At 27.7% G+C, this 19,414-nt stretch overlaps 4 protein-coding genes across 6 annotated transcripts; 3 read left to right on the plus strand and 1 right to left on the minus strand.

The window, feature by feature from the left end:
• Positions 1–666: 666 nt before the first annotated feature.
• Positions 667–4,143, plus strand: LOC100570604. Its single transcript, XM_008187598.3, has 4 exons — positions 667–1,404; positions 1,971–2,093; positions 3,366–3,540; positions 3,963–4,143. Exons 1-4 carry the CDS (start codon positions 953–955, stop codon positions 4,077–4,079), a joined length of 867 nt encoding a protein of 288 aa, XP_008185820.3. The 5' UTR covers positions 667–952; the 3' UTR covers positions 4,080–4,143.
• Positions 3,941–8,723, minus strand: LOC100168949 (cytochrome c heme lyase). 2 transcript variants are annotated; one of them, XR_001679954.2, is made up of 7 exons: positions 8,495–8,723; positions 8,176–8,415; positions 6,829–6,951; positions 6,357–6,761; positions 6,084–6,281; positions 4,508–4,803; positions 3,941–4,197 (listed from the first exon to the last, which is right to left on the minus strand). XR_001679954.2 is itself a non-coding variant. In NM_001204977.1 (5 exon segments), coding segments are annotated over 4 exon segments (840 nt in total). In that variant the 5' UTR covers positions 8,398–8,415; positions 8,495–8,716; the 3' UTR covers positions 5,770–6,191.
• LOC103310189 (trimethylguanosine synthase-like) lies at positions 5,062–5,366 on the plus strand. The gene is made up of 2 exons (XM_029488428.1): positions 5,062–5,199; positions 5,259–5,366. Exons 1-2 carry the CDS (start codon positions 5,095–5,097, stop codon positions 5,358–5,360), a joined length of 207 nt encoding a protein of 68 aa, XP_029344288.1. The 5' UTR covers positions 5,062–5,094; the 3' UTR covers positions 5,361–5,366.
• Positions 8,724–8,912: 189 nt separating the features above from the next.
• On the plus strand, positions 8,913–16,376 carry LOC100570502. 2 transcript variants are annotated; one of them, XM_008187600.3, is made up of 14 exons: positions 8,913–9,384; positions 10,943–11,058; positions 11,146–11,415; positions 11,480–11,598; positions 11,667–11,901; positions 11,969–12,068; positions 12,130–12,222; positions 12,301–12,769; positions 12,862–12,978; positions 13,288–13,388; positions 14,995–15,129; positions 15,212–15,312; positions 15,405–15,640; positions 15,728–16,376. In XM_008187600.3, exons 1-14 carry the CDS (start codon positions 9,331–9,333, stop codon positions 15,844–15,846), a joined length of 2,265 nt encoding a protein of 754 aa, XP_008185822.1. In that variant the 5' UTR covers positions 8,913–9,330; the 3' UTR covers positions 15,847–16,376. The 2 variants fall into 2 exon arrangements, with proteins under 2 accessions (XP_008185822.1, XP_003246362.1); XM_003246314.4 differs by having other exon boundaries at positions 8,914–9,384; positions 13,285–13,388; positions 15,728–16,375.
• The last annotated feature ends 3,038 nt before the right edge of the window (positions 16,377–19,414 follow it).

Below are 19,414 nucleotides of genomic sequence, written 5' to 3' on the forward strand. Positions count from 1 at the left end.
AATACATAGGCGCACATGCATTTAAAGTTCAAATTATGACAAAATTTATAAAATGTTCGACTTTTATAGCTTAGGATTGAAAATCTAAAACAATGTTCCACGTAAATATTTCCCAACAGTTATTTATTTTTTTCTCGTATACCTTTTCAGCACCCTTCTTTCGTTTTTACCAGCTTCACACATTATTTAAATTGCACAGTTCAATTATTTTTTTACACTAAACACACGTTTGTAAGTATTGTAACTAACTCGGTAACTCGTTTGTGTAAAAAAGTTCAAAATCAAAATACACATAAATAATGATAAAATAAGGTTATCAATATTATCACGCAACTAACTGAATTCTACCATACAATATAAAAAATAAATAATAAAATACCAATACCACAGATTTCTAAATAATACATTAGCATGAATTGGAGGGAAAATAGTGTAAATACCGAAATTCCTTCTATGAATTTCAATAGTTTAAGATATTAAACATAATACCTTCGTAGGTATTTGATTTTCTTAATATATATTATGCTTAAATTATAAAAATATAATTTGTTTTTGTAAATATATTATAATAATTATACCGGCCCTGCTGGCCCTCACAAGAACCGGCCCATCGGGAAGTTTCCCGATTTCCCGATAGGCCAATCCGCCCCTGGTTCTTTTTATAGATATTTGAAATGTGCAATAGATTTTTTCGATACATAATTTATGTAAGGAAGTGCCTATTTATTTCATTGTTTGCAAGTAAAAAGCTTGAATATAGGCACGAGGTATCCCTCATAAATTATCCAATTTGAGTATTTAATATGTATCAGGTAGGTAGGTACTCTAATTACAATACCTAATTTTCACATTTTTTATATGACTAAATTTGTTCATAAATCTATGAATTATTATAGTACCTATCGCATTAATACAACGATACATTATTATAATATTCTAGCCTTACACTCTTATGGTTGAAATATTAATATTGGCTAAATGCGGCCCGCGTTTGTCGAGTTTTCATTATTATTATAATATCATGCGTGCATGGCGACCGCCACCTACATCATTATTTATTTACGTAATTTTGACATTACTGTTATTATTTTTCGCCGCGCATAAACCCGCTGCAGATATTGAGACCACGAACGAAACTGTGCCAATACGAACATACAAATTGTCTTCGCTAAACACAGTTATGCCGTATAGTGAATCCGTATCTATGAATCGGAATATTCCGAAAGCAAAAAGCTCTCCGAAATGGAGACGACCCAAGCCGTCCGCCGACAAGACTCGTTTTATGGAAAAGCCGAATTTTACTTCGCGTACCGGAAAACTGGTCGATGTGTTGTATGGGTGCCGTCACTGCAACTCCAGAGATGACACAACTCTGCTGTGCACTTACTTCGAAGCAAATAAAAGGTACTTGCATATTATTATTCTTAACAGGAATGATAGGAAACAGTTTTCATTATTTTCAATACCTTATGTGTCAGGGGCGGCACCAGAGATTTATATTGGTTGGGCTAAGTCATAACTTTCAGAAATCTATAATAATATGTTTATTTTTACAAAAATGTAAATTTTTTTAGAAATACGATCTTGGGGGGATTACGGCCCCTAAGTATTCCCCTTGGAGCCGCCCACGGTACGTGTAATTTAATCGGTTGAGAAAACAAATATTTTTTAATTGAGGAGATTTTTTTAAGCAACTGATACAAGTTCTTAAAATAAAATAATATAATCAGGTATAGAAATTATGTAAATAGACATTTATTTAAAGTAACGGTTTTTTTTGGAAAGGTTAGGACTTTGGAGGTGAGCTCTCCTCCTTAACTCTTTCCCCGCAGACCTACACTTCTGATTTAAATCTATTTTTTAATTTTAAATATTTTGTCTGAGTTATCTTTGTGGTTACCTGTACCTATAATAGTAATGGCTTTTAAAATAATAAAAAAATAAAAATATTTTGTTCTACATTTTTATAGGCACAAAAGACTTCCAAAGGGGTCAAAATCATTTGTTAAGAATGAAACCTCTAATGATAACGTTTATTCAGATAAACGCAGACTACGTACTACTAATATTGAAAATGAACCAAGCTACATGTTGTAAGTAATAATAATTAATTTTGCTTAAATAATTTTCATTGAAATAATTGAATTATTAAATGAAGTTAAAAATATGATGTACACGATTTTACAATACAGCAATATTAAGTATGAAAACATGCTAAAATGACTATTCGATAATTTTTAAAAATAGTTTTCTTTTTCAAAACTATATACATTTTTTACCGTTTATCATAATTTATAATATAATATTATGTTGATTATTGATGCATTAACGACTATTGACTATGATTATTATTCCCAAAATAGTCTATACTCAAATCAAAATTTAATATATTAATTGTGTATAGGTATTGTCTAAGGCGGAATCACATGACATCAACCAAAAGTTCCGCTTTATAGAATAAAACGGAAAATTTTTGGATTATTCAATTCAATTTTAAATTGTATATAATGTACTATTATTATTCCTATTACATAATTATAGTTTATAATATTTATAATTTTAATTTTAAATGTAGGTATTCATTAATATTTAATTGTTATAGACTTTTTCAAATGTTCAATGTACTTTAAAAGTACAAGCTACTTGAATTGTTTAAATGTACTAACTACTTTTTCATTCATAGTTGATATTTTTCATTCAATTGTAGACGTATATTTTGGCATTTTGATGTTTGAAAGAAACGTAACTATGTACAAAATAATAACATAATAATGTACCAACGATTATTGGTGCATAACTGTTTTTTCATAGCTACGAGAAAACTTATTATACAATTTAATATACATTTTAGATTTTATACATAGTACTATAATATAGTATTTATATTATGTAGGTACCTACATAATTTTTGGCTTTTGTTACATCCGCGCGCATCGTGTTTCCTGTTTACCTAGGAAGGATCCGTTTTTTTTGGGTTCAACGTGCATTATATGAAGCTATAGGAACACACGCCGAGACCAAAAAAGAATTCCTGATTGGATAGTTCATAGTTAGGTATTCATTTTATTCAGGGTCCGCCTTAGACAATTTTCACTGTACTATAATATAATATTATATAACTACCGTTATTTTCAAACTAAATGCTTACATAGTTTATTATGTATAATAAGTTGAGTTGTACATTAATTATGAAGTTAACAGTTATATGAATGCATAAACCAATCAAATGAGATTTGTATTTAGTTATTTTAGTTTATATAAATTAAAAATATGAAATTTTTAACAGTATTTATTAAATATTACTTTATAAAACAAGTACCTGTATAGTATCTTATTGATGGATGTTTTAATTTTTTTTGTTACAGACAACAATACGATAAACCCTCGGCAAAAATTAATGCGGTTCTTAAAGATCTAGGTTTTGTGTGTAATAGTGATAAAATGTATACATTTTATCCATCACAGATATACTATTATAAAGACGCTCAAAAGCATATTGCCAGATATGGTCAGAAAAATTATATTGCACCAAAACCAAAAGTAAATATATGTTTTGTTTATTTGCTAAAATATATTAGTGACTATATAGAAAGAATGTAATTACAGATTATATCACATGTATCGATATTTAATTGTGAATAAAATATTTAGATTAGTGATAGAAGAATTAAGACTAGTGGGTGTTTAGGTAACTAATTTTAGCAATTTTTTTTATATAGAAAAAATAGAAGTTTAGGAAAAATTAAAAATTTTAATTTGTAAGTTATTTAGTTATGAGTTTGATATTTTATATTAATACTACATTTATAAGTGCATAGTTTATCTGATTTGAAGTAGAAATCAAAATATCAAAAACAATAATATTTCACTAATACTTATCATTATCACTGTAATATATAATTTTTTATTTAAACATCAAAATATAAACATACATTTAATCTAACAATATTTTTTTTTTTTAGAATTCAATAGGTAGTCGTGATGGATATAATCAAAACGGAAGACATCAAAAGCCAATTCACTCTAAAACATTCCCAGAAAATAATCGTTACAACAAAAATTACAAAATTGAAGTATGAAACATATTTAAATTAATATTACTTTTAAAATTGTTCTTTTTAGTTAGTTCTTGAGTATAATTTCAAAATTTTAATTCCATTTGTTGTGCAAATAAATAATCATCAACTATTTATATAGCTGAAATTTAATACACATTACATTTTTGTGAAATTCATGATATTTAGAACTTTTCAGGAAGTTAATTTTTTTATAAATAGTTAATCTTTGACTATTGAGTATACAAGATTAGTATGTCTAAAATTATGCTCTGTTGTCTATATTATATTGAATGAAATTCTATAGCTACTTGAAAAGTATTATATTATAATATATTATTAAAATTAGTTATGGAAAAAAAATTGTATACAAGTATAGAGTTAAATAAATTTAATTATTTATATGTATATGTTAGAATCAACACCAAAATTTAATAATTAAAAAGACTCACTCAAATCAATTGAATTGCCAAAAGAACACCAATAATCTTCATCAAGATAAACAGTTGCCTACTAAATACTGGTCAATGAGGCACTTGTTATTTACAAATTTTGATCACGGTATTCTCTTGGACACAGGTAATTCAACAATTTTCTGTTTAAATCTTATGTTTTTAAACAATGTTTTTTATTTACAGAGAGCTTCTATTCGGTCTGTCCAGAGGTATTAAGTTATCATATAGCAAAGCGTTGTAAAAATAACATAGTGTTGGATCCTTTTTGTGGAGCTGGTGGTAATATTATACAGCTAGCAAAAACATGCAAACGAGGTATTATTATTACAATGTCACATAATATTTTACTTAAAAATAAGTTTTATTAAAACTATTTGTGTTTAGTTATAGCATGTGATATTGATCCAGATAAGATAAGATTAGCACGGCATAATGCTGAAATATATGGTGTTGCTCATAAAATTGATTTTGTAGTTGGTGACTTTTTTCAAATTTATCCGAAGTTAAAAGCGGATGTAGTATTTATGTCACCACCATGGGGAGGACCAGGATATTCAATTGATAAAAGCTACAGTTTAACGTCTATGTGTGAAAATTATTTCGGGGGAGGTTTTGGTATTTTTGATATTGTTAAAACTATTGCGCCTAATATTGCATTCCATATGCCGAAAACCACAAATATATTAGAAGTAAGGCACATGATGTATGGTGTTCAATATAATCTAACCTTTACATTATAATTTTTCAGTGTATGTGGTTGGCAAAGGATTTTGGTAAAGTGGAAATTCAGCAGAATATTATTAATGGAAGACTGAATTCAATCACGGCATTCTATGGAGACTTTCACTAAAGTAACTGACATTTGTCAGCGACTTTTGATAATATTCTTTGCAGTTTTTGATTGATTATGTTTGATGATTAGAATAAAGTTATTTCCAAATTATTTCATTATTTCAACGAGTATTTTATTGTAACAAATTAATATAATTGTGCAACCATCATATATTTATTGATATATTATATTATAAATATATAAAATGTAAACACTGCTAGTACAACAACATTTTATGTTAAAAGACTATAGAAAATTAAAAATTATACCAGAGGCTGACATAATTTATACCATTTTTTGTTTTTCAGTAAGTAAATGCAATGTTTAAATTGTCTCGTCAAAATAATAAAATAAAATAGATTTAGGTTACAAACAAATGTTCCTATTCCAACTATTTTATTTTATTAAATATTTAAAAAAAAAAGTGTAAACTGTAAAGAAGTATATTGTGAGAAGTTGAATTAATAGAATATAAATGTTAACTATTTTAATATAATATTTTTTTAACTCATTGATATAAAACAAAATTATACATATTAGGTAAAACAATACAATTGCTGCAATTATTTTAAACTAAGTATTATAGTTTATTGACTATTACGTAAAACAAAGTTAACTCTGCATATATGTATACATTTCACTAAAAATATTTAATCAATAAAATCATTGAATTGGAAAAATAATATAATAACAAAATATCTAAAAATAATGTATTGTAGTGCTAAAAAATACTATACTTACTAGTTTAGTTTTAATCTTGATATCTTTTAAGGATTGAAATAGTTAACTTTTAATTAAGGACCTACTATACACTATACAATAAAAAAAAAAAAAATGAATAATTTATATTCACACTTTATCATCGCTTCTTAATTCTTCCATTTTATTTGCAATATTTCTTTCCATTTCAGCTTCATATCGCCATCTCCAATAAGCTGCCTAAAATTGAAATGTTTAAGTTAAATTATAAAGGCACAGTTTTTTTTTTTAAATTTTGATTAAAAATATATTTACTTTTGAACGATCCCACAACGCACCAAATGAATCTAAGGCTGGCCTTACATCCAAAACAGCCACTTGATATTTATTTGGTGAATTATCTGTACTGTAATAATCAATAACATATCGTACTTCTTTACCACAACGGTCTACTATCCAATCATGTCTATCAAAAGGTAGTTCATATCCCATCCAATTTCGTATTCTTGCTCTTGGAGAAAAATGTTTAGCTTTACCCCCAAAGCTTTTCAACTTTGGATTCATACATTCACTTGCGTGAAAAGCTTCCCATTTTAGTACTTCTCGCCAAGCAAGCTCATTGTTGATGTTGTGTATTTTAATTATAACGTCCATATCTTTTGGAGATAAATCATCGTCTTTCCAACGCCACCCTTTTCGTAACATTGCATTCCAAAACATCTAAACGATTTTCAAACAGCTTTTAGTAAAAAAATATTGTATTATATAATTTTATTATTCGTTTTACTTGAGCTGAAGGATAAACCCAAAAGTCACCCTCTCCTTCTGACTTAGGTATAGTAGATACTTCTCGTTCTGTTGGTAATGGAAATGGTTGATCTGGAGCTGGTTTTTGATTTGGAGGTGGCATCTATGAGTATAATACATGACATATATTAAAATTCAATAATTGGTTTTAAGTTATTAGGAATGATGAATGATGATGGCTTATGAATCCATCAGAATATTAATTTTATCCCAGTCAACATTTTAGGTCAGATTAAGTACTGACAAGTGACAACTCACAAGTTTTCAGAACTAAGAGTACAGTTGATGTAATAGTTTTTAATAGCTAACAAAAAAAACCAATAGCGATTAAAAATAATTTCCTACATAATATCTAAGCTGAAAATAATATCTATAGACAAATAGTAAATAAACTACAAATTTAACTATAAATAGATATATTATTTACTATAAGTCAGGCAGTCTGCTTTGTATTTTTATAAATAAAAGTTATTCTTTCTCAAACAAAACTAAAATAAAGTTGTTTTAATTTTGTGGGCAAAACGTACCAGGTTAAGTAGATTATTGAGCAATATATACATTTAGGAAATTATAATACGGTCCAATTTTAATGGATAGCGTTGCCAAAATTATATATTTGCCGGGCTATAAAGAATTGCCCAGTCCAAGTTTGACAATGTATGCCACAACAATTTAATCGTTATTTTATAAAATTAAATTTAAAATCTATGGTAAATTATTTCAAACTTTTTTAACTAGGCTTTTAAGGGCCGTTCTTATATGTCCAATTAAAGTTAACAGGCCGAATTCCACCAGTAATAAAATCAGTTATCAATCAGTTAGTGTTAACCAACACTTTATCGGACATTTAAAGAACAACTCTAAATGTTTAATAACATTAAATGCTCATTTTTTTTTTATTGTATTGCCCCAAAGACCAAAATACCAGGTAAAGTATACTATATACTTATACCCTGTCTTAAAAGAGAACAATAGCTTTTTGTGCATAGTGGATGATGTGATAGGTACGTCGAGAATCAAGTGATCACGTTAAAACCGGGTCGTCAATGAGAGAAGCGCAGTATTGAAGAAAATTGGCCGGTGGACTGATAATTTAATTATTATCTTTTGAGATAGACTCTAGACCAGGTAATGTATCACATCGCCCATAAAATATATTTATTATACATTAGGTAGATAGGTACTAGATACTTACTTTGACACTTTTACATAACTGAAGCTAAATATGGGAGTTGCATTTTTTAATGTTTGTGGATTCAATGGATTACCAATTTTATTATACCTATTCAAATTCAGCGCACTACACTTTGTCATATAATATGTTTACCATATTTAACGGATTGATGTCATCTGGGTTTCCCGCCACAGCACATCCAGCGGCTTTCTTATCGTCTGTTTTGACGTGCATTGGACATTCCGGTGGTGGGCTCATGCCAGCTGTGTTGGTAAGCCCGTGTGGATTTTTAGGCGGTTCATTGTTGTTAGTTTCGTTCTGTGGAATAAACGCCTGCACCACAAGTTTTTGAGCTCCGGAAACCGTATTTCCCATTGCTACTCGTCAAAAAATCTAAAAGACGCAACGTCAAAGTAAAAAAATACCTACGTGATACATATATTATATCTAACTAAAACAACGATTTACTCACTCGTACGCGATAATGGTAAAGACAATTTTTTGAATTCGAAATCTTTATTTTCAGATCAGAAATATATTCACATCTTCAGTTTCTGAAATCGTGGGTTGCACTCGGCGTCGTTGGCCAAAATATTATTAGCAATTCGGACTTCGAATAATTCGTAACAGGAATGAACAATCGTTCCTATTACCCAGGTGTAATTTTTCCTCGGAAAATATTTTCTAACCTATATCACGTCTTCTTCCTCCGTTGGGGATGTTATCAGCTCGTGTTCGAGCGTCTGGTTGATAATTATCATGGAAAAGTGATTGATACGTTATCTCATAACAGTAATAATAATAATCACTAATGTTTTGTTTATTATCGCACATCATATTTTTTTATGCACCACCGATATAATACACCTACTACTACTACGACAACAATACTACAACTATAATACAACTACAACTCATTAGTTATTATAATACATATTATTATTATTATTATTATAATTTCGCCGTCTATGGTCCGTCTTTTTTTCTCTTTATTTCTTTTTAAAATGTTGTCGATAAAATAATAATAATATGTCCCGTCGTTTGCGCAGTCTAGTCCGACACTCCGATCCATCCGCCGGTCCATCGTAATTGGACATTCTCGCTCTCGGGGAGATGAGAATAAGACTATTACAAATTATTTGTTTGTCGATCGTTTAAAACTCGTAAATTGTGTAGGGCGGCAGGTGTATAGCAACGAAAAAAAACCACTTAGCCGTCATAATTCTGAGACGAAAAATCAGTACATTGACCGAACATCAATACACCTATACCTAAAGTGTACAGCATTTATATATCTTATAATAATATATGAAAATGTCCATATCGTCAGACTCCATAATTCACAAACTGTATAACCGTCAGGTAATTAAATGTTTTTTTATTAATATTATTATTATTATTATTATTATTATTCTGATGTACTAATGGACAGCGCTTAGAGAGAGAAGTCAGGGGTGGGGTACGATGTAGAGTGAGCGAGTAAAGAAACAAAGTAATACAATTTATACAGTTTCTTATGCGGGCTTTATGCAGGCTGTATGCGGTACTCCTCCACTACGTTATGTTCTCTCTCTCTCAGTTGTATGGTTATATGATCGCCTAGCATTAATGGCTGGGTGGAGTGGAATGGGCTGTCCATTTGTTTATAGGTCTATGGATATACCTAATATAAAACTGCACCTTCATGTGTTGTGTTTAAAATTCCTAATTGAACACACTTGTCAGCTTAATAAGTATGAATTCTGTATGACTGGTTCGAGCGATAATCGGCTTAAACACCTTGTGGGTGGTAGTCTTATAATAAAATTTATTTTAAGTACATTTAATGTTTGTCGTTTGTGTACGACATAATACATAATATACCTAACCTAAGCACTTATGTGAAATTAAAAGTGGCACCCATAAGTTCTTTTTAAATCATCACTGGTACTGTCGAGGGAACTGTGGTTAAACCAATTTATCATTTATTCTACTGGTTTTTTTTTTTTTTTTTTTTTATTACCTACATATTACTATGTCAATGTTTAACTTTGAAATGTATCAAATTAATTTAATTTTTATCAGTAGATGTGTAATTACTTACATCAAATTATTAATAATTTTCTAGCTATTTCATTACAAGTACCTATCATTTGAATTGCATTTATCTCTTAGGCTACATGATGATTTATTACTATAGTAAAGTATATTAAAAATAGCTCACACTTTTATTTAAATAATGCAATTAATCACAACTACTTAATTACTTTAATTTATGTTATATTTATTACATAAATGTTGTTTTTTAAAATGATTTTTTCCTAATTTCTATGAAATAAGTTTATTTGATTATTGACCCGATGCCCGACCAGACATTAGTTGCGCTATGGTCAAAATGAACTCACTTTTTCTACATCATGAATAAAATATATACATTCTATATTTCAATCATTTATACTCAATATACCTTTTAATAATATTATTAAAAATACTATAATAATATCCTAAATAAATTTAATAACTTGGTTGCTAACTGTTTTTTGAAAACTTCAATTGCCTGTACATTCCTATTATTTTTTTTAAAAATATCATCAGTTTGATGTATAAGGAAGTAACTTTTTATAACTATATTATATAAATTATAAAATATACATGAAATAATAAATTATTTGCTTTGATAAAATTTGTAAAAATGTATAAATTATTTTTTATTAAATATCACATGGTCAAAAATACTGCAATGCCATTAATAACATAATATACACTGAGGCGACTAACGTCTGTTAACAACTCCTAAATTCAAACAAATACTCATACCTATCTATGTTTATAAAATTTTGTACGAGTGGCTCTTCTAGGATCACATAAATTTAAAAGTGTTGATTAATAATCTACAAAAAAGTAATAATTAATAATTTGTATTATTCTACCTTGTTTCTAGGTTCATGGTACTTTTAAATACAAGCATAATCCTCAAAACAATACAAGATATTTATTTAAAGACAATCCGGATTATGGTAAATTTTTCTTGCCAGATATTATAGAAGATATTTCTGAGTTAGTAAATCAATCAAATTTTATTTATTCCTTTTAACTATTATGTATTTTTTTTAATGTATTTTTATGTATATTTTATTCCTTTAGTCATGTTTTTATGGGTTTAACTCGATGTGGCCGATTTCTATTGACTTACACAATAACAGACTCAGAGAATATAGTTGTTGTTGATGGTCCTCTTATGTCTTCATTAAACATGAAGTATAAACTACATTTTTGGGCTTTTCGACCGGGCCAATCAGCTTTTAGGGTTTCAGAAATTTCATTATTTGAGAATGCGGAGTTTAGTGATTTTTTAAATATTTACATTGTTCAATGGCCAAACCGGTCTGACAGAATCGTAGTTTTCGGTGAAAGGTAAATAATTCTATTGAAATAAATAATACTGTTATTAAGCATTCTTCTTTACTTCTAAATATAGTGTGACATCTGAAGATGATGATTGTGACATGCACAAAATTTACATTACAGTCACTACATTACCATCTTTAAATAACTGTAAAGATTGTCAATCAGTAGCCAATGCACATAGAGATGAAGGTACATAAAGATATGCATATCATTGTTTTTTTTTTTATTATTTTATTACAACTATAATTTTTGTTTAGATCTTTCCAAGTATTATTTGGGAAACACGTGTCTTATTCATGGCCTTACTGTACACACGTCATTTACAGTGTCACATCCTTATCCTCGACTGGAGCCTTCCGTGTCATTGAAATATGATAATCATATTGTGCTCAATACGTGTAATTTTATTCACGTTTTAAATTTTGATTTAGATAAGAATCAAAATTCTACATCTGATAAATCAGAAAACATTAATGTTCCATTAGCTCACAAGTATATTATATCAAAAAATATAAATTAGTCATTAAACTTATATTGAATGATTAATTTTCATTTACAGGCTTAGTAATGATTTGACTGAATTTGGTTATAAAATGGCAAATAAAAGTGATAGTCAAGAAAGGGGTGTCAAAAGGAGACATATTGATACAAGATGTTTTGTATGTTAACTTAAATAATAAATATAATTTAATTTAAATAATTTGTTTTTATTGATTGCAGTTTGACAAAGAACAAGATATGACGATGGCTGCTCTAAACGCCATGCCTAATTATAACAACCATCGTCTTTTAAGAATGAAAGATGCTGAAAAGGTAAATAAAATTACAAATAATATATTTATTTTTAATTATTAATCTGATGTTTTTATTGTTTACTCCGTTACTTGAAAGGTATATGATTTTGATGAAAATGATGATAGTTGTTTGCTTAAGTTTAAATGGTTCAGGCGCAGAAGAATAGCAGATAAAATGTATGAATTTTGTTCGGAAGAAGAAGATATGGAAAATGTGCATCCATCATCCAAAAAAAATCTCTTTCAACGCCGTGAATCACCTGGACCTTCAGCCGTTGATCAAACACCATTATATATACAAACAGACTATGAAGATGATATATTAAATGACTGTGATAGAAAAATGTTATTTGCTCAAGAATTAAATGCAATCATTGCTGACTGGGATTGTTTATCATCACCTCGTTCAGTTACCTCTGAAGATAGAGACATTAAGAGTCCTGATAGTACCAACAGGAAGATTACCAATGTGCTCAAGCCAAGAAATAAAACTCCATTGTTTAAAAATTCCAAAAGCCCCTGTGATAAGAAAATCGGTGTTATGATCGTTCCTGATAATATTCAAGGTAGACATATTTATAAATACTTTTTATAAGCGTTTTATTATATAAGATAACATTTTTGTCTATAATTTATAATACTTGATATTGATTAATAGGAAATCAATCAAGTAGTTCATTTCGATCTGTACCATTACAAGGATGTTCAGTGAAATTTGAAAGACAGTACATAGAAGTAGATGAAGAAATTGTCTCAGTCACTACAGATTTAGATGGTAATTTTATTATAATTATTTTTTGAACAAAAATAATAATTTGAATTCCATAACCTGAGTTGTTTGAAAGAATTTAGGTTGTCAATTTAAGGTTTTCGTTTTATAAGACAATGGTATTTGTGAACTCACTCTACTAAAACATGTATAAATATTTACTAATAATCACTAATAAGTAATAATTGTTATAAAAATGTATCACATTATTACATTAGTCTTTAGATTGTAATGAATTATAATTTATAATACTAAATTAAATATACATGTGTATAGACATTATTATTTGGATTTTTTTTTTTTTAATCATAGAAGAAGATGGTATAACAGGGTCTTTATGTGCACTTCCGTTATCTGTACATGGGTCTGCGTCTGCTCAAATGCAAATGATCAATACTGCCAAAATTGGAAAACAGGTATTTTTCTTAATCTAAAAAAATAATTAGTGTTGATAATAATTACTAATTAATTATTATATTTTAGTAAACATCTTAAGTAAGTAGTAGAAGTTTAGTATTTTACATTTGTTGGAAATAGTTTGTATTACTTATCTTGAGATGTTTTTTTTTGAAGTTATCATGATTTTTGTGTAATGTAATTAATAAAAATGTTGTCATTTTTAATATTTTGGGTAGTAGTATTAAAACACGCACAATAAAATATTTTTATAAAAATTCATACTACATTCCACTGTCTATTTCAGTGTTTGTCAACTGGGGTGACATGGGCCTAATTTAGGGGTGACACAAAATCTCCACAGGAAATAGAAAAAAAAGAAAATAATTAATTTTTTCCCCAAAAATCATTGTTATTTATTATAATTTAAAAGTATCATTCGCTTATTATACAAAATATATAAAAGATACTTTTATATTATTACTTAGCAATAAAAGCTATGTATACTTTTATTTACTTAGGATAAACGCTGTAAGTAAATTACTAACTGACAAATAATAATCAGAACAAAATTTACACTAATATTTTATCTTATGACCATAAACAACATTTAACCAATTTATAGTTTAAAATGTCAACATTTATTGAGCCCAGCAACTCAAATAAAGTGTATACTTATTATTTTTCTGCATACTGCAATTTTTTTTTTTAATAGAAGAATAATTCTAAAATATAAAAATATATAGTTAAGATTGTTTTTTATTTTGATGTTAGGGTGACACAGTGTTTGATTCTAGTGGCTAAAGGTTGAATAAAAAAAGGTCGACAACCACTGGTCTTTGTGTTAGACCTCATTAGGATATATTATATGTAACTAGCTGAACCCGTGTACTTTGTTGCCCATTAAGTGTACCAACTATATGTGACTCAAACTTTGTTCAATTCGTTATTTAATATTCGGTGTAGGTTTAAAAATTAATCTTAACTTTTCCGTTGCTCGGAATAAAAATTCTAATTCGCAGCAGTACATTTTCAGGTAGGCAATCTACCTGCGGTAGATCGCGGACCCCGTGCTGTATGTACGTTAGTGTATGATTTAACTCTAAAGCATCAAAGTTATACCAATTTTGACGTATTCTACCTATGGTGGATTGATATAATCAATTAATACAAAATCCTAACCTAACCATACTAAAATCAGATGAATAAACGCAAATGCATACAAAAAAATTCATTCAAATCGGTCTAACCATTTAGAAGGAGTTCAGTCACAACACACATACAGTAGAATTATTGCGCTTAGAAACACATTCTGCTATTCATTTTTATATTATATGAAATCAACAAACATGCCCGATTAACCAATAGCAACCAATATAATATAATGCACTGTTGCGCCACTGTTGTATTTTTGACATACAGATTTGAGATTTCTTACCTTTCCAGTGGATTTTCATAAAATTTTATTTCATAAAAACTTTCTCCTGGCAGTTACGAACATTTAAAAAAAAATTTGAGCCAAATCGGACCAGCCGTTCTCGATTGATGAATTGTTATACATTTTTGTCTCCATTTTTATATATATAGATATAATACATTTATTAATCTAATCATTTTTTTCATTAGGAAAAAAATGTTTGCGTTATAAAACAGGCAAGTTTAGATTTTGAACATGTTAGCTATAAAGTGGCTGAAATTATTTGCAATCTTGAAGGTCACAAATTTTGGTGCTATAACGACTATGACTCGGCTATTGTTGATGTAAATATACATTTATTATATTCAGTTTGCAATTTAATGATATAATGTTTTAACTAAAATATATTCCAATGTGTTTTAACAGATTTGTCCATTAAATGGTGATATTTTAATTGTATTGTGCATAAGACTGAACACAGAAGAGGAGAAGAGACCTACACCCCTTTGTCAACCAGTGAATAACAGGTAATTTGTGTTAGGTGCTTAGTACTTATTATAATTTAGATGCCTAAAATGTACGTACATTTTATTTAAACATAATGTAAATGTTCACTCAGGGGTTTTGAGACAAAGTGTGTGATTCTGTGGAACCCTGAGACTGATACTTGTTACCTGGAGGCTTACTTGCAACTGGAAGTAGTCACGGATGATCCGAGTCAAACGAGTTGGAATCCTGCTCGTTTTGAAGCCAATATACTGCGCAACGCGTCCATGGGTTTCTTCAACATTCCTATGGGCCGTCAAGTGAGGTGTTTATCACATGAAGTCTGGTCTAAGCAAGTTGATAATCTAAGTGAGTATTTTTGCGATGTTTTGAATAATTTACCTTAAACCTTAGGTAATATTAAGTATTATAACAATTTTACTTATAATTTTCCAGATCCATCTTTGTTTGAAATTAGAGATGAAGATAATATGATCACTATCCTTAGAAACCGAATGGATGCGGTAGATGAAAACAATGTCATGGTGTTCCTCCGTCATAGACTGCCAATATAACTAGAAGAGCAGTAGGAGTTTATCTTAAGGTATATTAAGTTTAATTAGACTATCTAAATATTATTATTAAAAAATAAGTGTGTGTAGCTAAATTTTATTTTTCAACAATTTACTGCAATGAATTTAATTTGTAAGTTTTATATCTCATCAAATGTTTAATGATATTATACTTTACCTGTTTAATTTGTATTAAGGAACTAGTCCCTTGAACTCATTTATTTCTCGTTATTCTCTTCAAGTTTTCACGGCAATTTAAAAATAATAATCAATTTTTCGTTTGGAAAAACTATTGATATTTTTACAAATAAATATTTTACTGTTTAAAATAATAATGTTCAATGTCAATGTTGAGTTATATTATTAAATATTAATCACTATTCGTTCACATTGGAAATAATTTTAACTGCTGTCAATGTGAACTTAACTTAGATTTATTTGTATTTTCTGTGAAATAATCTCTCTTCAAGGAATCAACATTATTATAGTTAGAATCAATAATTAATTTGTAAAATCGTTCATATTATTATTTGTTTTTAGTCAATATCTATAATGTATATTGTAGATATTTAAAGTACAAAAATATTATTAAAATTATATATTATAATTTATTTTGTTATTATTTTTCATCTCCCATTCAGCTATAAAATTAGTTAAGAGTATAGTATAGTAAAATTGAATAAAATTATTTATGTTTAACTATATATATTATTATTTATTACACATAAAATGTCAAAATAATCAAAATTTGTGTAGTTTATATAATATCATGTATTATAATATTCATTTAAAATTAATAATGCATAAATTAAAATTACAATAATAATGTTTCTATTCTACATTATAATATTATGTAGATAACAATATTAGTAACATCCACTGATTATTAAAAAAAAATAATCTTATAATAATTTTAACTTTCTTACTCTACACTGCAATGACTAAAGAAATGTCTTACTTAGTATTAGAATAACAGACTGAATGATGTATATGTGTAAAAAAGTATCACTTGTAAAACGTTTGACAAATATTTGTGACTTGACTAGATCAATATACGTATAAAATGTCTGATGAATATAAAAATGTAGGTTGCATACTTACCATACGCATACTTACTTTAGTTTTTATGATAGGCTTACTAATCTTAAAACTTATGTACAAATGCGTTACTATTTTGTTGTACCTAACAGTAATATAATACTTTATCTAATACTATGCAATGTCCGCTATGATGCGGTGAGATTAGTATCCAATCGCGGTGGCAGGTAATGCAAAAAAATATTTTTAAGAAACGGTTATATATTATATTATTATTTATATATATACATTCAGAATCACATTTACTTATACCATTACTATAATGTACATTTTAATTACCTCAATATTATGTTTTTTTATAACTTGTATTTTTTTATGTTTAATTTTAATTTATATTTGCCTAGTAAAAAATGTACATATTAAAATATAGAGTTGTATTATTTTAATTCTAACCGCTGTATTAGCAAAGTAATTTAAATGTATTATTTATCGCGTGTTGCTCCCGTGGGCACAATCATGTGTTTGAAAATGTACACTGTAGAGTCGAATTTACTGGAGACTCATAATGTTTAACATAATGATATAAAGTACTTACTAGCTATAGCATTTCAAATTGTAAAGATGTATTATGCCTCCGTTTTATGTTTAGAAGGTGCTGAATTGTTTTTGAGTAGGAACAATTTTTATTTATTTTTGTGAAGTGATTTTTTTTATTATTATTCTTACCTATTTTATCTGATGAGAATGTTCAATTATTGTAAGTTCCTTTTTATGGATTGTTTATTTTTTATAATAATAGTCCGGAAATATTTATCTTTATTGCCTATCAATAAAAATAATATTAAATGTTACTATGAAATTTTAAAATAATATAATATACTGAAAAATGCATATTAATTATATTTGTACTTTATTGTTTATTTAATGGTAAAAAAAAAATATATAATTATGTAAAACAAATAATATATTTATTTTTTATCATACGATAAAAAATGATTGATCAATGACACTTAAAAATTGTAAATAATGAAAATCGTCTTATCTGTACAAATTTGGTTTATGAGCCAATAGTCTCTATTATTCCTAAACGCTAATGTTTGCATGCATTAGGATTTGTTGAAAATAATAACAATCAACAAATAACAACTACATTTATATCTATTTACACAATACATACAAAACCATCGCCTACGGTGTACATAATATTATAATATGACACTAAATTTCTATATTAAATTATAAATAATTAGGTTCGTATTGTCTTGAGGAAAATTCGGGTGTAGGCCTAGGTCAATAATCCAATAGTATTCCTGTAGTTTGACCGATTCGAATAGTCAACGCACTCTGTTTGGTTTTGATTTCTCGACCGCGAACCGCACGTTCGCTCAACTCGTACGAATTATTTCAATATAATATTATAATATATATATATTTATTATTTTTTTTTACTTTTGAGCAACTATAGTCCATGTAACGAAAACTGGCCGGCGTGACTAGCGCCCCATTTCCAATCAGTGGTCTGAAAAAACATGTAAAACTAAAAAAAGGTGAGTAAGTGGATGTCGCTCTACTGTACAGTAGGTTACAAGTGGGTCACTGTATAATGATTAATGGAGAGTATTAAATTTGAATTCAATGATATAATATCACTGTATAAGAAAAACGATTCTGAGCGCAGTGAGCGGAGTCTGTATGTTAGTCTAGATATAAGGTATCTTATATACTTATCTATGGTATTAAAAAAAAAATTGACCAATAATAGGTATCTATAATAAATTCCAAATTAATCATATCACAATATCCATTAGGTACTTATAACGCGTTATACATCAACAACAAATCGTGGTACTATCATAGATATATAATAGTATACTTTAGAAGTTTCAATAATATACAATCACAACGAAATAACTAAAATAGTTATTCCAGGTTTTTTAATATGTGATTTCGTCCAAATTTGAGCTTAAAATGACTATAAAAATAAATTGTGCTTATGTATTTTTTAGATTTTTTGGTAAAAGAATAAACTACTTAGGTGGAATCTTGTTTTACATTTTTAATCCTTAGATATAAAAATTGAACATTTTATAAATTTTTAACTACGAAATAATTATTAAATTTTAAATTTTATAAATTTTGTCAAAATTTGATCTTTAAATGCTTATAAAAAAAAATCGTGCCTGTGTATTTTTAATATTTTTCAACTGCTATATTGTAACAATATATCAGGGGCTTTGTATTAAATTTTTACACTTTTTGGCCGAACAGATAAAACTTTATTGATATTTATAGAAAAAAAAACTAAAAAAATTGAAAACTGACCATGTCTGTAAACAGCTCAAAAAGTGTCAAATTATTTTCAAAATTTCATCGTATATAGAAAATACTAATATAAACATTCAGTGAAATTTTCAAGTATCTACAGTCATTAGTTTTTTATTTACAACAAAATAAGAAAATCGTTACATGAGAAATCGAGTGAATATCAAATGTTGTAAAAATCTGAATTTCAAACGATCATAAAAATTTAATT

The sequence above is a fragment of the Acyrthosiphon pisum genome, chromosome A1 (genome assembly GCF_005508785.2).
Source record: "Acyrthosiphon pisum isolate AL4f chromosome A1, pea_aphid_22Mar2018_4r6ur, whole genome shotgun sequence".
NCBI lineage: Eukaryota > Metazoa > Arthropoda > Insecta > Hemiptera > Aphididae > Acyrthosiphon > Acyrthosiphon pisum.